The sequence below is a fragment of the Dermacentor andersoni genome, chromosome 4, assembly GCF_023375885.2.
Source record: "Dermacentor andersoni chromosome 4, qqDerAnde1_hic_scaffold, whole genome shotgun sequence".
Lineage (NCBI taxonomy): Eukaryota > Metazoa > Arthropoda > Arachnida > Ixodida > Ixodidae > Dermacentor > Dermacentor andersoni.
This window is the reverse complement of record NC_092817.1, coordinates 42,932,012-42,946,040: the sequence shown is the minus strand read 5'-3', so window position 1 is coordinate 42,946,040 and position 14,029 is coordinate 42,932,012. Positions and strand designations below refer to the sequence as shown.

Sequence of the window (14,029 nt, the reverse complement as noted above, 5' to 3'; positions counted from 1 at the left end):
TTTGCTGTGCTTGGAGGAAGGTGTAATGCTTGTTTTAATACTTGCCTTATCATTATGTCAATCGTGTGTTTCTCAGTATCCGTGAAATTTAAGAATGGCGCACTATACGCTATAGAGGAGATGATAAAGGCTTGTACCAGTCGAATGACATTGTTCTCTTTCATGCCGGTGTGTTAGCGATTCTCAAAATGAGCCGGCCACCAAGGCCGTGTATGTCTTTAAGCGGTGGATTCTTGTGGGTTTCTTTTTTTGTCATTCCTTGGTTCCTGTGCATTCGTGTAGCAGCTTCTGTAAGTTTTGTTGCTACGTTGTCTTCGTGGTGCTTTCATTTAAGAGGTACCTTAAAATGTTGCAGGTTTTGGATACATTTGGCTGTATCTGTATTTCTTTTACAAATAATATGGCATTGTTGATTAGTTAGTTGCGATGCATATTATTCTATCTCTTGGTTTAGTAGCGCTATTCTTTTGCGAAGCATGTGGTTGAGCTTCTGTCTTTTGTATCTTTCGTGAAGCCTATCCAATGCTTCGAGCATATCTAGAAGTTTATTATCTACTTGTAGCAGCTTCTTTAGGCCCATCTGTCGTTGCTTCTTGTGCATCGTTCAATACCTATTTTGACCGATAATGCGTCGCATAGAGAGGAGGCAGTGTCATGGACCACATCTGTGCACGAGGTCTACCAAATCTGAGACTGTTGAATTACGTCACGTACTGCAGTAGACATCGGCCAGTGCTCATCTTCCACGAAGCAGCGGCATCATCTAAACGCATCATCATATAACATAAGTTAACATCAGTAACACACGCCTTTTCTTCATGGTCTCATGCGGGTCTCAAATAACATAGCGTTGTTGCAACCACGCTTCTCTGTTTCACGATTCTTTCGCAATGTTTCTCGCAATTATAGCAAACACAGCAGCATAGGACGACGAATCGGCACGTTATTAGTAGCGAATCCTTAGGTATAATTTAAATAGTTCCCACAGGAGATTCTGCCCGTCATTCTTTTATGTGTGCTTCGATATTTGGCCGTTTTTTCGCGTGTATTGCAGGGCCTTAACCATTTATAACTGGTGTAGAGCATCTTCAGTTAAAGCTGCAAACTGGCACAAACAAATCACCGCCCAAGCATTCCACACACACGGTTAACCAGCGAAATTGAAACGCGCGGCCCCGGTGTTTATCACTGTGTTAATCCCGACGGTTCATTGAACGAAGGCTTGGTAGGCTGCCGGATCCTCGATACGCAGTTGCTGCTTGCGTTCGGCTACCCGAGCCTGTTCTTGTGCCCGGGCTGCAGCCTCGGCACGTCGTAGACGAGCTCGTACCCGGTTCTGCTCGCGGCGTTGCTGATCGAAAGCTGCCTTCTCCTCAGGAGTACGTATGACGCGTGGCCTACCCATTTCGGAACCGGAGAGAAACTGCTGCGCGCGCGTTTGGCTGCGACGGTGAGAAACGACGTCACTACTAGCGCAGCCAATCGCGCGCCTCTCTTTCTGCTTGTCGCGTACAGGTGACGGACGGACGGACAAATCAGATAGCCATATACAGCTTAGCTGTAAAATTGCTTGAGATTTGGTAAGTTGGCGTGGTTTCAAGAGTTGGAGTTGGAGGTAAAATCAGCTTCAAACAGATATGTAGTAGAGAAAAATATCACCATCGCATTCTTTAATAAAAAAATACTCGCTGTCTTGCCATAAAATTAAGACAGAAATCTGGAACAACTCTACCAGTGAACAGTGGCGGCATGAGGGTCAGTGGCAGCCAGGGGTGTGACCCGCCGCGATTGTTGCGCCCCCCCCACCCCATCCCATTTCACTTCAAACAATGAAGCACAATCTTATTGTCATTGCTGGCTTCATCATGGAGTTTACTGTAGCTAAGGACTAATTATTCTTTTTTTCTCTTTGAAATCTCTAAAGTGGACGAGTACAACCCACAAATCTCAATCCAGCACGACATCCCATTGAAAGCACATTTTTACGTGTTTATTTTGTGTTAACCCGCAGAAAAACAGTAGTGCGCAATATTTTTTATTTCGGAAAGAACACTTCAAAAAAGAAAGAAGGCTTCGAAAAAGATAAACAGAGCAAATAGTCTTAATCAGATGCATGTCCAGATTAACATTATAAAAATGAGCGTGCACATAAAGCACAAGCGGATACAAAATTTCAACATGTAGAAAGACGTGTAGCGATATGAGTATGAATGAGCACGCACAGTGTGTGCATAGCCACATGTGGTGCATATTGCATACGTAGCCGCGCCGGTATATACGTATAAAAATAGATTATTCGCATTGTTTAAGTGGAGTTGAAAGAAGCACCTCGGAAGGAAGGAACTTGAAAGGAGAAGAAAATAAATACGAGCCAGAAATATTAGTCGAATAGGCAAACAATACAGACTCAGTACAACACGTGGTATTATAAAGGAGCTTTCGTAGGGAATTTAAAGCACAAATTTGTGCTAATGTCGCGCTATCCGCTAGCGCACCCGATCCCGGTGGAGAAGTATATCTGCAGTAGTTCGAGCGCTAAGCCGGTATTTTATGCACGTCTCATGTATATTTAAATTTAACTCAACTTTCTAAAGCATTCCAAGTCATTAGGCTTTGCTAAAGCTACCCTCCCATAAATATGCATTCTTCTTTGTATTTTGTAACCAATCCATAGTGTCACTTTCCCCCTCAGAGGAGGGCGCCTGGCGCCTTTTCACTTCTTGGAAGAATATATTCTATGCCATTTCACACCCCCACTCCCCTCTCCCTCCATCACTTGTCCAGCTTGGTCCCTCTGAGCACATCACCCGAGGCGGCATAAAAGCAGGGAGACCACGAACAACGGAGGTGACCAAAATGTTCTCAATAGTGGTTCAGAAATTTTGATGCTGAGAATTCTTTTATTTCACTTTTTTTAATATAGGTAGAACATTAGGCAAAATATTAACAGGATCATGGTGGCGCAACCCGCCTCTCCGTTTCAAAGGGCTTAAGAAGGAGGGTGTAGAAAGAAACTGAGCAAGCGCTCTGTTCATATACTTTCTCCTTCCTAAAGATTTCGTTTCTCGTATTGCTAGCATGTATTTTTTTTTAATATTCGACCAACTCTCCTGGCAATTTTTTTTTTTAAAGTTATATCAGTATAAATTATTTTGATGTTTCTCTTTAGTATTCGTTTAGCAGGTCCTGGTATGCATATTTGCGTTCCATCGCGCGGAATACCATTTCACAGTGCAATACCTATAGGCGAAATCAATTGCTTTGTTGACGTAGTGGCTTGTGGCTAAGTAAGCTTAAATTTTACGACGGCGTGAAAACGCGTCTCATGCGAAGGACAATGTACCTTTCTTCCAATTCAGCTATGCGCATGCGTATACCCTCGCCCTAGCTGCAGCCAAGCTGCGCCGTCATTGCCGCAGGGCCGGATTTGCGAAGTGAGTGCGTGATCTCTTGCATGATCCGCGGCGATTTTCGGAGCTTGAGGGACTGAACAACAATTTCGCGTGCGTTCTGGGCGATAATATTGGTTAAAGAAACACTTCAGCGATTCGCCAGAGCAGTTTGTTAAGCAGTTTTGTTAACGAAAATGCCTCCGTGAACTAGCGATCGAGTGACAGGCTCAGTGCTTGCTACGATCGTCGTGCCGGACACTTGCTGTGCTGCCGATTGCACAAAGCGAAGTGGAATGTTGAACGAATTGTACTGGCCTGGCACCGCACGGTCAAATTACGAAAAAGTACGCCGTGTTACCATTGAACTATCACGTGATCCTTGCCGAGTGAGGCAAGCACGACGCCAGCGCTGTAAACCTTGCAATCTCACTTGCCACTCTACATTTAATTCAGCAGTCTCAGTATGTTTTAACCCACCGGTATGTATATCGCGGCGTGTTTGCAATTGTCTGACGAACGCGTTACCGCACGTAAGCGGAAATAGCTGCACGGTTACGTGAGGCCAAATGAAAAAAGGAATGTCGACACACAGCCCATCGGAATTAATTGTACGATGCCTAAGTGAAACACTCGTTGTTGTCGCATTATACTAAAATCACGGGTTCCCCCCCTTTTTTTTTGCTTTTGCTTGCAGGCAACTGAAGCATTACACGGCTGAAAAAAACAACGTAAGAATAGCAACTTGGGCTTGTTGGTTTTCTATCCTGGTGTTAACAGCGCAAAACGTAGACGTGACACGAGACGAGAAAACAACACCGCAAGTGCTGTTTTTTTTTTTTTTTTAATATACAGAAAGGAGTTCCAGGAACCCACCAGCCGAAACCCCGCAGGCATTTTGAAGTGACAGCACCGTGTGCATATGTACAGATTTTTCCGCGCAATCCAGAATCTCATCTTGGGGAATCGAATAATATAAATCTTTAACGTCTACAGAGGATGCTGCAAAACCAGAGGTAGAATCGTCCATTTGTTTAAAAAGCTTATTGCTTCGTCTGAGGATTTCACCTGGGAAGGATCGTCAGCAGCAAGTAGTTTTAGTTTTTCCTGCAAGAACAGTGCAATCGTTTTCTGCCATGTGCCCTTCTCGGATACCGTAACCCGCAGGGGCCACTCAACTTCATGCGTTTTTACAGTGAAAAACATGTCAAGGGATGATTACTTGCTAGTTTCGGTGCTACGCACTAGGCGGTCGAGCTTGAGGTTTCCGCATACAGTCTTTGCAGCTGACTTTGCTTTTCGCAGAACCGACTTTTCATGACTGTTAAAAACGGAACTGGTGGCATCTAACGCCTTATATTGGAAGACGTCTTTTGGAATCAGATTCCGGTGCTTTACACGCCAAAATCGGTATCTGATTCACGAGGCACGCCATAGTGGGCGGCGCCTAATTTTTTACCACACTGGGTAGCCCAACGTATCATTTTTGATACGCTGAATTTGAGACTAGAGAAATCTGATTTGGGGCTCTAAATCCGACGTACAGCCTACTAGCATTTCTTATGTTTTGGAGGGAGTGCTCAGTTGTATAAAGTTCAGCAAATGAATTACTAATTGCGTAATTACGATACTTATTTGTACTCAATTATAATTTCGCTCTTTTACCAACGCGCTCTCCGCGGCGTGATATACGTATGAGCAAGCTGTTTTTTCTTCGAGGTAGAATGATGTTCGAGCTTGGTGGGGTTAACGTGCACTCAATTCGCGGTACACTAGCGTACTTTTCGGGGTTTTTTTTTTTTTGCGTCGAACTCTCAACAAAGAGCGCAGCAGCGCAACACGCCACAGGCCTATCATCTGTAGCGGCGCTGTCAGCAAGATTAACCAACTCGCCGAGATCAAGGTACTGTCGGAAAAAATAAGTTTGCTTATATACGCGTAGAAACATCTCGTTGTCTAGGATAGTTTAAGTGCATTTACGATGAGGACAAGCAAATGCACACTCACTCATTCACTCACGATCCTGAGCATGCCTTAGGAACGAGGCCGAACGTCAACGCTTGTCAATGTCATTGCCGAAGCGCGGCTGAAACATTTTTTGCCGCACGCGTGTAGTACATGTAAAATGAACAAGCATGAGACCGTAACAGTGGTCTTTATTATTCTAAAAAAATGTGCACAGATATACGAGAATAACGAGAACACAATTTTGGTCACAAGCATTCAGTTTTAATCGATTTCAACTGGTGCAGGCGATTACTGTTTCTGCAGAACCGTAAGCGAGTCTCGCAAGCGAGACCCTCAGGGACGTCACACAGCCGCAAAGTGCACCTTCGCTGTCACACTGCACGTATATCAAATGGAAGCGACTTGTGGTTATTAGAGAAATGTGCACACTCGTGTGTCAATATTTGACATATGAAAATGTGTAGTTAGTACAGCCCACTGGCACAGCTGCACATCCGTGGTCGATCAGTCCTGCCTGTTTCTGTCCCGAGCACAGTAGCAGCTGCGCCGTTTCAACACGCCTATATAGGAGAAAGGCATAGGCACGCACTTTTCTGAAAACTGAGAAGCAACGCCGAAGCACAAAGACGCAAGCTAATTAACAATAAATGGCAAGCAAGAGCACTGCGCGAAACGTGATCAAGCAATTAATTGACGAAGTCAATAGTCTGGCGCAATGTCGTCCGATCAGGAATGATGATGATCGTGATTCAAGGTCAGGAAGTTTTTCCAAAAGAATTTCTTAACCTTAATCAGCGTCTGTCTGACCAGTGAGATGCAGATCTGGCTAGCTCAGACCCACCGACTAGCTCCAGCTGCCAAGGCGGGCACGGCTGGTTGTTGGTGCGGCAGTACTTCGGTACTAACCACCCTAACCACCGGCTAGTGAAGCTTGACCAGCATCAATGCTCGTTCTCTGTTCAGATTAAATAAATGCTTTGTGCTGCACTATTACTCACTGTGGCAAATGCGTCAATGCTCCCCTCCGGCATTGTGCAGCTTGGAATTTGTTGCTGCAGCAGCGCTATACTAAGCCGTTTCGCAAGCGTCCCGTCGATTCCACGTTTCTTTGCCATTATTAGAGAAATTCATATGCGATGTACTCATAAATTTTGTATGAATGTTGCGAAAACACACGAAGAACGCATGCACTATTAGGCTGCAGATGATGAATTTTCAGTATAGGATGACTTATTGCCTCAAATTCAAAAGTCCGCGCTCGGTCGCGTCTTAACGCTTTCTTCTTTTGCTTTTTTTCGTCGTTGTGCTTTAGCACAATAGTTCCGGTTTCACTCGTGAAACAACCCACTACACAGTTATTCCGCGTACATCCTGCTTTGTACACCGTCACCTAAGCGACACAGGACGGTCACCATAAGTCTTCTTCGAAGCACCTTCTTGCAGACAACTCAACTGCAGTTCGCAAAGCACGTGCCATGCACAATGCATGTAGAGTATACATCTAGGTGTCTCGCACAGTAGTTCCAGCGACGTCGTGAAGTTCCAGCCAAAGCCACACAGCCTTCTGCGAGCCAGACTCATCGCGACGACGGTAGAATCGCAGATTGCGACTTGGCTCGGCACTTTCCTCACTTCTACGGAATCGCCACCGCAAAACTTGCGCGCTGCACACCTCCGTTCCTACTTCCTTTTTTTCGCGCAGAGAACTATAGCGCTCACTTTTTGAGCTTCTCCGGTGCCAAAATGGATTTCACCTTGTTCGTGACCCTCTCGAGCACGGAGGGTTTCTTGACCAACTTGCCGTCGGGGCCGACTGCATGGTGGTGCAGGAAGAGGTAGTCGAGGAGGTCCTGAAACACCAGGGGGAAGCACAGAAACACGACCACGAGAAGCCAGCGGACGAAGCCGTCGCAGCGGTACATCTGCCTCGGGTGGCGGGCGCACACCGCCTTCTCGAGGGTGTCCACGACTTCGTCGACGTTGTCGCGCGCGAAGAACGCCATCGTGTTGACCGAGATGTCGGCCATCTCGGAGACGTAGTCGTCGCCGTAGGCCTCTTTGACCTCCTGGGGCAGATTGCTCTCCTTGTACTTTTTGACGATGTTCTCCGGCTTCGGGAGTATAGCAGTTCTGGTGAGGGGGAAGGAATAAAGGCGATGGTCATCGACACGTTACACACGTAGTCATATTTTGCGATGTGGCTTTAGGCCCAATTTGGTACCAAGAACTCGGAGGTGAACGCAGACTAAGAACAAGAAACGTTTGACGAGGTTCGCAACACCCGTTTTACTTGACAAGCAGGATATATACTATAGCATGGCGTATTGCACATAAAGAAGTACCATAGGCGCGCGCGTGAAATATAACAAATGCATAAAACTACCGGCCCAATGAGGACCAATGTACGCCAACTGTCAAAGGATACAGATAAAATATTTTAGCTACAAATTTTCTTATCGCCATTCGATGTTTTAACCTGTAGTCAGTTAATGTTGCATGCAATTGCTGGATAGCATTTTGTCTGCCGCTTGCATGCAACAGTCGTCTTGTAAAAGCCGGCTATACTCGTGGACAACTTTCTGTGGTTATGGAAGCAAACCTATGGAGGCAAAGCGCGCACAAGTGAGAGCGCTTCTGAAAGGAAGCCTCGTGTTTTCATCCACGTTAGTGTAAGCTGGGGAAGAGGAACACTTTACTAGCAAAACATTTAGATAAGACAAAACACACCACCGAAGCAAAAGTTTCCTTATTTTGCGCCTTTTCCCTTCCGCGCAAAACGCGAAACCGTCGTACGTGGAAGTTGTGTCGATTCAGCCTCTGTTCTGAGCAGCAACCAAAAACGCTGTCAAACGCTGGCGCACTATACTTGGCGCCGTAACAGGTGCGAAGAAGCCACGCGCCCGTAGCTTGCCCGTCATAGCCACAGAAAGTAATCCGGGAGTATAGAAACGTACTTTACGCTAGAGTGATCCTAGACACGTAATGATAGTTCAATTCACAAAAGTAGAGCATAGGAATCAAGCAGTCAGAAACAACAACTGCTTTGCATAAGAGCAAGCTTTGGCTCGGGAGCTACTCTATAAATATACATGGGAATGAAGTAATCGCTTTTCGCAGCTACCGATGCACCGATTATTAAAAAAAAGTGAGTATTAAAAAAAAAACGAGAACCTAGTCACTGTAGGAAGCGACTTTTTTTATTTAAGCGGGTAGTTAAAAAAGTATATGAAAACTGACAAAACAAAACAGGAAAAAAAACGTGCATCAGGATTATAAATCTAACAGAAATAAAAGACGATATTGAAATTCTATAAGCTGCACCTAATAATACATATAAAGAGGTAAAAACTGATATATAATAAATACCGTATTGAAATGTGCCATTAAATTGTGAGTAGGACTTTTGCGAAACCTTTGTAAAAATTATACGAACTTCATGGAAACTGTAAATTCATAAATCGAATTTGTCCGCTTGAGATGCTGTAACGGATGAAGAATGAAAAATGAACTGCGATATCCGTTTTTGATACACAGTTACGGGGTTTGTAAGCTTTGTGCTTTGTATTTTCTAAAAGTTACCAATTTTCAAGCATTGCTAAGAAAAGCAAAATCGGAGCTCGAAATTAAAATCCTGCTTTTTACAGTCGCCGTTATTTAATTCCCTCTCTCGCACGCAAAAAAAAAAAAAAAAGACATCATTCAACTCGGTCCAGCGGTTTTTTTCCTAAAAACATTTGCGCGTGTTACATCACCTGATTTTACATCAGCATATGCTTTTTCCTCACAGCTGAAGCGTCCTCTTCACAACCAACGGGAACCTATATTATATTGCTCTAAATGCAAGGCAAAGAAATATAAGCTAGTACGCAATAGAATTTATATGCAGTAGCACACGCCTGGGGCCTCCCGGCTATTCGTGGTCGGCAACCACGTCAGCTTACTTGTAGTAGGTGGGCTCCACGAGGATGACCGAGATGCCCCACTTCATCAACTCTCGCCGCAGTCCATCACCCAAGGAAATCACAGCATGCTTGGTCATGCTGTATACGTTGTTCCACGAGGCCGTGGCTCTACCTGCAATGACGCCAGACTTCACTCGAGACCTTTTTTTTGTTGTGGCGAAAAATATTTACTCAAACAATACGATACACAAGCGTTCGCTATTTCACAATTTTTTTTTTTTTTGCAACTTAATATGGTCGTTTCTACGCGTCTCTGCATATGAAAATGTACAATAAGAACAACATTTTACGGGTTGCAGGGTCTAAGAAAAAAGCAAAAGGTTTCCTGCGCGCGGGTACGCAGCCCGGATTTCAAATGCATTGCCATTATAGCGTTGTACTGTTTTAATGATTGAAAGTTAGAACTAGGTTTATATTCGGCTGTTGCGGAGCCTGCATCTTATAAAAGTGCCGACTCTGTTTTCCTTCGTTAAAATGTAGTACGACCCTGGCTGTGCTACTGAAGGTCAGAAAAATTGTCTTTAGGTGGACCTCTGGCATCAACCTCCAATGTACCCATCGCTATCGAGCCATCGAAGCGTCGTTTCAATTTATCAGCCAACACCTGGTGAACCTGCTGCCGGCCCCCTCGACTCATTTGTCATTTAGATTAAAATTAGTAATTGCAATGGGTGCCAGCAAATGTTCACGTTCCTTGAAAAGGAGGCCAAACATATCAAGTAATTTGATGTAAAGCTGCATATTATTCATCCCTAAAAATACTGCTCGTGTGCATAATCGAAAAAAAAAAATGATTGTATATATGATCCGTGTACAGATAGAAATATATATGCGCTTAACAACCCAAAACATGTATCCATCGGAAAAGTCATAGACGGCACTAAGCGAAGAAGGATTGAGTAGCAGCTCTCCCCGTCTAACAAGGCCGCTTAAAAACACTTCCAGGAGATGGAGAGAGGAAAACATATTATAGCAGAACATCTCGGAGGTAGCACTTCGAAGAGAGATGCGCCAACCTACATGCCTGCTGCGTTCAGGTGATCGAGGCGTAACTTCCGGACGCCGATTGTAGGATGGAAGTACGCCGCGTGGGTATTTCCATCCCTACGACGCCGTAGTTAGCTTCAAATTTAAATTCTTAACGCTGCATCTCCTGTTAAAGCTTGTTTCGCCAAAAAAAAAAAAAGTAACTGGTTACGTGTAATTGTTTACTGGAGAAAAAGTGATTGAATTACAGGGAGAGTTACAGAGTAAAGAAAAAAAAGTAATCCATCAATTACCAAATTGCCAAAAACGTAATTGATTACGAGTAATGAATTACATGCAATAGGTTACGTACAAGTCTGCTCCGATTTTAATTTTGACCCCCTGAGGTCTCTAGCGCCACGCCAGAAGCTCGGTACAGGAGCGTTTCTACTTTTCACCCTCATTGGAACGCCGGCTACTGCAGCCGCGATTCGAACCCGTGACCTCGCGTTCACCAACAGAACACCGTATATCCACCGAGCCATCGCGGTGGGCAGGCTACGTCTCTCACGCCTCGTCTGGAATAACACGCCAAGCTTGTAGCGACACTGCGATCTACGTATGTACTACGCATCTCCCTATGCCAACCGCAGAGTACTGAATGAATCTCGTTCACTTAGGTAAAACTCCTGGGTTGACTCGGATACAATGAAGTTACTGATACAGGAGGCGGTAACACTGCCAAATTCGGGAACTATAGTGACCATCCAAAAATAAATACAGTACAGTGTCAGAAAGTTAGCGCGGGTCTCCAGAACACATTGCACAGAACGAGCGTGTCCATGCTGCGACCCACCAGCGTAGCTCGCGGTGAGTACAATCCGCCCCTTAGACTGGCGCAGCAGCGGCAGGAAGGCCTGAACGGTGCGCACGCAACCAAACACGTTGATGTCGAAGTGCTGCTGCATCTCGGTGATGCTCCACCATTCAAGCTCCATGGCACCGAACACGCCGGCGTTGGCCACTACCGCCCATAGACCTGCATGAGGGGTAAACAGAAGCAAATTCATGTATGGGGTGGGAAGGGGGGGGGGGGGGGGGGGCGTAACTAAAGTAAGCGATACGATAACCCACCTCCATCGAAGAGGTACAACACAAGCTTAACATATTCGGAAAACGACGGCCCGGTTTAAGGGCTGTCGTGCAACATTTTTCTGCACCGTAAAGGTAAGACGCCACCATCTAAGAGATCCGGAGAGGCCACGGAAACGAACGCGAAGGATAATGATTAATAGTGAACCTAACGGCCGTTCCAAAGGGGGTGGCAAGCGTGGAAACAAAAAAAATATATGCGGATGCAACGTAGATGCTGGAAGCGTAGCTTCTTGAGAGGTGATTAAATGTCATACGGCAAAATAGGAGTGCATTTTATTCACGTGTCTGGGTTCGCGGCACCGCGCATCTTTAGTTAGTAAGCGAATGCGTACTGTAGTTAATACAGCCCAAGAAACTACGAGCCTTAGTTCGTGTATTATAATACTTTGCTCTCACGGCCAATGTCTCCCTGTACGGCCAAAACCTCGACATTTTTTTTTACCCGTGTGTGAATTTGACCCACTGGAACAATGATCCCTTCAAGCTGCCTCTAGGGGTTCTCAATAGTAAGCACCACGGTTTTCAGATCGTCATGTCTGAACCATGTGAGGGTGTGTATTCTATCAGTCAAAGCAGCGAAGACGGTACACATTGGAGGGGGCGGGGGGGGGGGGGGCCGAAAGATCGGGAGGTTTATGATCTGTCAGCTCAACAACTAGACAAAGACGTAATATAAAAGGCGAAATAGATTGTTGCAATCTCATGTTGCATATATTGGCCACGTGTGTGCATTAACGCTTCAGTTGATAGACAGCGCCCGTGATCGTCTCTTCGTTTAGTTGTTGCGCTGACAGATGATGAACATACTCGAACGCTCCTCTCTAATTGCGCGCGGAGGTTTACTCGACTTTGTCCATTTGGCTGCCCCACACGTGCACGGATTGATCACGTGCACTGTTTAATCACGGGCGCTAGGCAAGACGCAGCATGTCCGTAGTCGGATATTCAAGTCCTTTTCCCTGAGATAATGCGGAAGCGCGCTCGTGTGGCCTCTGTTGAGGAAAAGAGGCCGCTAGCTCATTTGTCTCAAAGCGCACCAGGTAACGGAGCGTGGTTTGTCGAAGCGGGAACGTGAACGAAAGAACTCGCTTTTCGCGCAGATGGACGGGAGGATATTTCAGAAAAGCCTGCTTAGTCTGTCTTTAAGTGAGCAGGTGGGAGTACTACGACCGAGGATGGGTGGCGATCGCTACAAGTATTGCCGCCAAAAGTCAGAGAGTTTAATCATGGAACCGCGGAGGAGTCAACCTGAAGAACACACTTTTGAACTGCTACTCCACGCAGAGGTTAGCGCATTAAACGGGAACGATAGGGACTGAAGCGGTAGGCGGTGGTAAGGAGATAGAGATGGTACCAGTGAAACAATCATTTCACAGTAATGCATCATTTCATTCGGCAGCAATGCCTCTGGCTAACTGAAGTCAGCCGTCAACATTGTAATGGAGTTCCCGTCGACCCTTCCTCAACCGCTGGGCTCTGCCGTTAACTTCGGTGCTCGAAGCGAACAACAAACACTGAACGGTGTCGAGTGCATAACGCACGCTATGAAGACGATGCGACACGGCGAATGCAGATGCACGTATCGAAACAATAAAGTCGTGCTAAAAGCCTGGGAGGAGTGCGACTGCGAAATCTATGCGTTGTAGCCGGAAGTTGACGAGGCTTTCACAGCAAAATTTACGTCTGGAGCACCGCAATACTTGTACGGGAGGAGGAAGGGGGGGGGGGGGGGGGACGTTGTGCATAAAACACCGCTAAGAAAAGTTTGACATTGAAACAATTGATTAAATACTGTACACAATATTTCGATACGCAGTGGAATGGGCTGTAATCGCCGTTAAAGAGTTGCCGCTTCAGGAACTTGCTTTTCACTTAGCAATCTATTCTTTAAATAGCAATATCGGTACGCTAGCCCGCCACGTCGTCCTTTCTTTAGGATAATTTCCTTTTTTTTTTCGCGATTCCGTTCAGCGAGAGGAAAAACGACGGTGAGAACCCCATGCAGCACACACAGTCGAGAAACCGTGCGAACAGGGAAAACGAGCTTTCAATTCCAAGTTGGAATGAAAAACTTCAAGAATAACAGTAAACAAGCTTACACAGCAAGGGTGCCGCAAGTGATCCTTCATTCGTTTTTAATGCGAACCAAACAGCCTCGCAAGCAAGTCGGAGGGCCCGGTTTTATGTATACCCGAATTACGTTTGCTTCCACCTCAACAACGTTATGGCGAGCACGTTTGCGAAGACTGACGCTCTGCGCGCTCGAAACGACCGTAACTCAGGTCATGTGTCAAAGATGGCATCATTAGCGACCAAAAATAAATTCTTTCAGACGAGGTACTTCAAGGTCCATCAGCCGTTTCGTGTTTTCGATGAGTTGTACTCCAGGAACGATTTATCTAAGCAAACACAGCCATGCACACCACGTACAAGTTGGTGCATTTATGCGAGCGCATGAACTTTTATTCGTTTTGCTACTTTTCACTTTGTTTCCCTGATTTTGTTTTTTTTTTTTTTTTCTTCACACTATGGGTTTGTAACTGCCAACACAAGAGTGGGCTAGACATTAGGCAACCCTTTCTTTTTTCC

At 45.5% G+C, this 14,029-nt stretch overlaps 1 protein-coding gene across 2 annotated transcripts in view; it reads right to left on the bottom strand.

The window, feature by feature from the left end:
- Positions 1–5,529: 5,529 nt before the first annotated feature.
- Positions 5,530–14,029, bottom strand: part of LOC126537006 (retinol dehydrogenase 5-like) — a 63,378-nt gene continuing 54,878 nt past the window's right edge. For both annotated transcript variants that reach the window (XM_050184102.3, XM_050184101.3), the window contains exons 4-6: positions 11,142–11,324; positions 9,299–9,431; positions 5,530–7,487 (exon numbers count right to left, since the gene is read on the bottom strand). In XM_050184102.3, coding sequence (XP_050040059.2) covers positions 7,073–7,487; positions 9,299–9,431; positions 11,142–11,324 — 731 coding nt within the window. In that variant the 3' untranslated portion in view covers positions 5,530–7,072. The remainder of the gene's footprint in view (positions 7,488–9,298; positions 9,432–11,141; positions 11,325–14,029) is intronic.